Source organism: Lactuca sativa, chromosome 2, assembly GCF_002870075.4.
Source record: "Lactuca sativa cultivar Salinas chromosome 2, Lsat_Salinas_v11, whole genome shotgun sequence".
Classification (NCBI taxonomy): domain Eukaryota; kingdom Viridiplantae; phylum Streptophyta; class Magnoliopsida; order Asterales; family Asteraceae; genus Lactuca; species Lactuca sativa.
The window spans coordinates 146,159,651-146,164,148 of NC_056624.2; the positions used below are offsets into that span (position 1 = coordinate 146,159,651).

The window sequence follows — 4,498 nt, forward strand, 5'->3', positions numbered from 1 at the left end:
AATTGGTTATTTTTCATTGATTCGTCCATTCGTCATATGAAATTCTTAAAGAATGATATATTTTATCATTCATAAAGAATCTTGTATTCTTAAAGAATTATGAAAACTATTTTCAAAATATATACATTCTTACCGATTATTCATAATTAACTTAAATAGTTCTGTTAAATTGAACAAAATAAAGGAATTTGTTTTGTAGTACTTTTAGTTTGAACAGAACATTATTTTATAATAAACTTACAACTTAATATGTATTTTATATATCAAATTATTAGTCTATTGAAGAGGATGAATGATCTTCTTAATCAGGTGGTTTTGAAGCATTGCATGGGACACAAGAAAGCAATGTATCAAAAGTTGGTTTTGGATATAGTGGAAGCTCATTATATTCCGATTGAAGGTTGTGTGAAACCACATTATGAGAATGTCGATGTTGAGAGAAATGCAGTTGTGGAAAGGAAGAGACTTTGTAGGATTTGCAATAAGTTGACAGATCATGATATGAGGAATTGTCCATATTGGAAGATATATCGTTATTGAATTTCAATTCGTTTGCTAGTCATTTTATTTTCTCATGGTTATGAGAAGTTATTTTCATTAAATGTTCGGATATGTTTGATTTCATTAAATAAGATAATTATAATTATATTTATTTTCATTTCGAATAAGATCGATTTCATTGAATTAGTTTTTTATTTTTTTATTATTATTATTATTTTTTTTGAAAAGGCAAATCTAACATTTATCCAGCTTGAATTAGTTAGTTACAATTATATGTACTTTCATCAAATGTCGGAATACATTTATACCAATAGTACATATTCTTCAAGAATCGAGCAAAACAACAAGTTGTATTAAATTTGGAAGTATGATATGTATTTGCTCAAATGTATCAGACTTTGATTTTAGTTACTTGTATTTTGGAGTCAAGAATTTATTTTATCAATTGAAAATATAAATAATAACGAAATTTATTTACGTTTTTAATGAATATTGTATTATCCAACAATATGAAGCGTTTAACATGCAGTTGCTCTGATTTTGATTGTTCAGTTACTTTTTTGCCAACTCTTCTTATTCCTCGCCTATAAAACCAAATGGACAATGAAAAGACAAGTAACTTCCTAATGGAGAATGAAATAGTGAATCAGATTGTGCATAATCAAAGCATCGGAATGGAGAATGAAATGCAGAATGAAGAATTTATCACTCACCAACAGTCAGCATATCAAATTGATTGGTCAGATAATATAGATGACGAAAACTATGTTTCGGATTACGTTCATCATGAAGAAAATGAAGGTAAAAACTGTCTGAATGACGCAAAACTACAAACATTGTTATTGTTGTAATTCACATTCTTGCAAAAATATAGTCAATATTTTATTTTTTTTGTAACCATTATAATGTTACGTATGAACTGATACAGAAATCGGAAGCAGTAGTTGTTTATTCTTTAGGAATGTGTTTTAGAAAATATATTCAATCACACATTATTCTTTAAGAATGCTACTAATAAAACATTAACTAATATATTACAGTTGCAGAACAATTTGTAGTAGTAAGTGATTATACATCTCCGGGTGGGACAAATTATTATACACCCAAGACCAATGAAGATGTAAAGCCTAAAGTCAACGACATATATGATACATATGATGCAGCTGTAGAAATGTACAAAAATTATGCATTTCAAGCAGGTTTTGATATTACGCTAGGATTAAACAAGAAGAAGACGGATGGTACTTTCACAAGCAGGTACTTATTATGTAATAGAGAAGGAAAGCCCAACACTGGTAATGTTGACACTATTGATATTCAGTAAAAAAAAATAAAACGAAGAAAAGATATGCATAGGACAGAATGTGAGGCTCATATTGTATTCAAGCTCCTTCCTTAATCATATGTTGATACCTAAGGCTAATATGCATTTGTCACATGCAAAAAGAAAACTAGATTTGTCTCAGCAAACTTATATTTATAACATGTCTAAGAATAATGTTTGGGCAAAAAAAGCTTATAGGTTAATGTGTGGTCTCCAAGGTGGGTGTTCAGTTTGTGGTGGATTGGCGATTGATTACAAGAACTGTGCTAGGAATTTAAATTGTTTTATTGGTGGTAGTGATGCCCAATTGATTCTGAACATAATGGAAGAGAGAGTTAAATATGCACCAAACTTCTCATTCGAGTTTAGAGTCGAGGAAAAAAGATTATTTTCAATGTTTTGGGCTTACGGAACTTCCAAGTATAATTATAAGGAGTTTGAGGATGTCGTTTCATTTGATGTCAACTACCAGACTAACAGGTTATTAGGTTACTAATAATTTTTTAAAATACATTTTCATGATTATAACATATTTTACATTTAGGTATAACATGGTATTTGTTCCATTTACTGGAATTGATAACCATAAGAGGTGTGTCACATTTGGTGCTAGATTGCTTACCCGAGAAGACACAGATTCTTACAAATGGTTACTAAAATGTTTTTTGAAAGCTTTTGGGAGTCCACCTAAGATTATAATGTCTGATCAAGATCCGACAATCAAAAAAGCAGTTGATGAATTGTTACCACTATCCAGTCATCGTTTATGTATGTGGCATATAACAACAAAATTACCAAAAAAGGTATACATACCACTATTATTTTCTACAATTGAATATTCTTTACAAAAAAATTTCTTATTTAATTCACAATTTCTGTTATTCTTTGTATGCTTACATTTTTATGTTGTTTGTATTTTTTTTTAGTTAACTGGGGAAATTGCCAAGAATTCAGACTTTAAGAAACGTTTCAACAGCTTGATATGGAATGCAAAAATTAATGAATTAGAGTTTGAAGCCGGATGGGACAGTATGATTACAGAATTTCATCTTGAGGATAACACATGGTTAAGAAAGATGTTTGGTTTGAGGAGACTTTGGATTCCTGCATTTTTCAAGAATGTTCCACTGTTCGGTTTGATGAGAACCACATCACTCTCAGAAAGTCAAAATTGGTCTTTTCAGAACACTACACTATACGGATCATATATTGTCAATTTTTTGATGACATTTGACTTGGTCATGGAAAGACAAAGGCACACTCAAAATTCATCGGATTTCACAACTACAACAACATTTCCGAAGAACATTACATATCTTCCTTATGAACCACATGCAACAAAGGTTTACACTAGAAGAATATTTTATCAAGTTCAGGAAGAGATTTTTGAATCTGAAAAATCATGTTTTATCATAAAAGTCGTAACGAATTCTTCTGATGGTGTCGACATGTTTGATGTCTTAGAGAGAAAGAAAAGTGTTAGCACACGGACAAAGGAAGTTGTCCCCGACCAACCCGAGGAGGAAGAATATCATTTTGATAGTCTTGTGAAGGACAAATATTTTAAGGTATGTTTGTGGTATTAATTGATATTGAAATTAATTAAAATTCAAATCATAGACATATTAATTGATATTGAAATTAATTAAATTTTCATCAATAAAGTGTAGGTTACTCACAACAAGAGTGAATAATCCATCATGTGTACATGCATGCATTTTGAACATGTTGGAGTTCTATGCAGGCACATATTTTCTGTTATGAGGTACTATAATTTTGAAAAAATACCCGAAAGATATATATTGAAACGTTGGTGTAGAGACATAATTCCTCCAGAATTATTGAGGCGTCGGTTTAAGAATTCTCAAATGAACGGAAAAGTTGACCAGGCAGCAATCGACATCTTTTTGAACTGTTTATCACTGTGTCTCATTTTTGAGTCATGATCCAGTGAAGTTGCATGAGTACTTAGAGGTGATAAATAAGTTGAAAATGAAGTACTGCCTTTCATCTTCGTCTGACAATTTGGTTAACAGGAATCATTTTGAACAGATTATAGGTGTTACTCTTCCAAAGGAACGTGAAATTGAGAATCCTTCTATAATCAACAACAAAGGTTCTGGTACTCGTGAAAAACGACTTAAAAGTAAAAAAGAGATGTTGACAAATAAATTTCATAAACCAAAGAGAATGTGTAACTCATGCAAATAGAAGGTTAATCATGATAAGAGGAATTGTCCCTTGAAGGCTAAAGTAGTGTAGTATGTTTTTGTCCTATTTATGCAACAAATGAATTAAACGACTTTATGTTTTTCATTAATTTCTTTTTCAATAAAGAGTACGTGTTATTTAGATTGTTATAAGTAGCTAAGTACTCATTGTTATAAGTAATTAATTCCTTTATTCTTTGTTTTGTTATTTTACCTTCACCTGTTCTAGTTTATTATTCAATACATAATCATTTTTAAAACTATGTTTTATAATTAATTCTTTCGGAATATATACTATCACAAGCTATTATTTGATTTATTACATGTAAGTGCAGCATACTTGGGAACCATTAGTTACACGTAATAACCAACCAATGCAAATCATTTTTAAAACTATGTTTTATAATTAACTCTTTCAGAATATATCTACCAGAATGTCCAGTTAAATGTAATTCAAAATTAT

At 29.9% G+C, this 4,498-nt stretch overlaps 1 protein-coding gene across 1 annotated transcript; it reads left to right on the forward strand.

Moving 5' to 3' along the window:
- Window positions 1-1,097: 1,097 nt before the first annotated feature.
- LOC128132400 (protein FAR1-RELATED SEQUENCE 5-like) lies at window positions 1,098-3,519 on the forward strand. Its single transcript, XM_052768951.1, has 7 exons — window positions 1,098-1,302; window positions 1,430-1,441; window positions 1,542-1,758; window positions 2,024-2,305; window positions 2,370-2,628; window positions 2,752-3,393; window positions 3,496-3,519. Exons 1-7 carry the CDS (start codon window positions 1,098-1,100, stop codon window positions 3,517-3,519), a joined length of 1,641 nt encoding a protein of 546 aa, XP_052624911.1.
- Window positions 3,520-4,498: the final 979 nt, after the last annotated feature.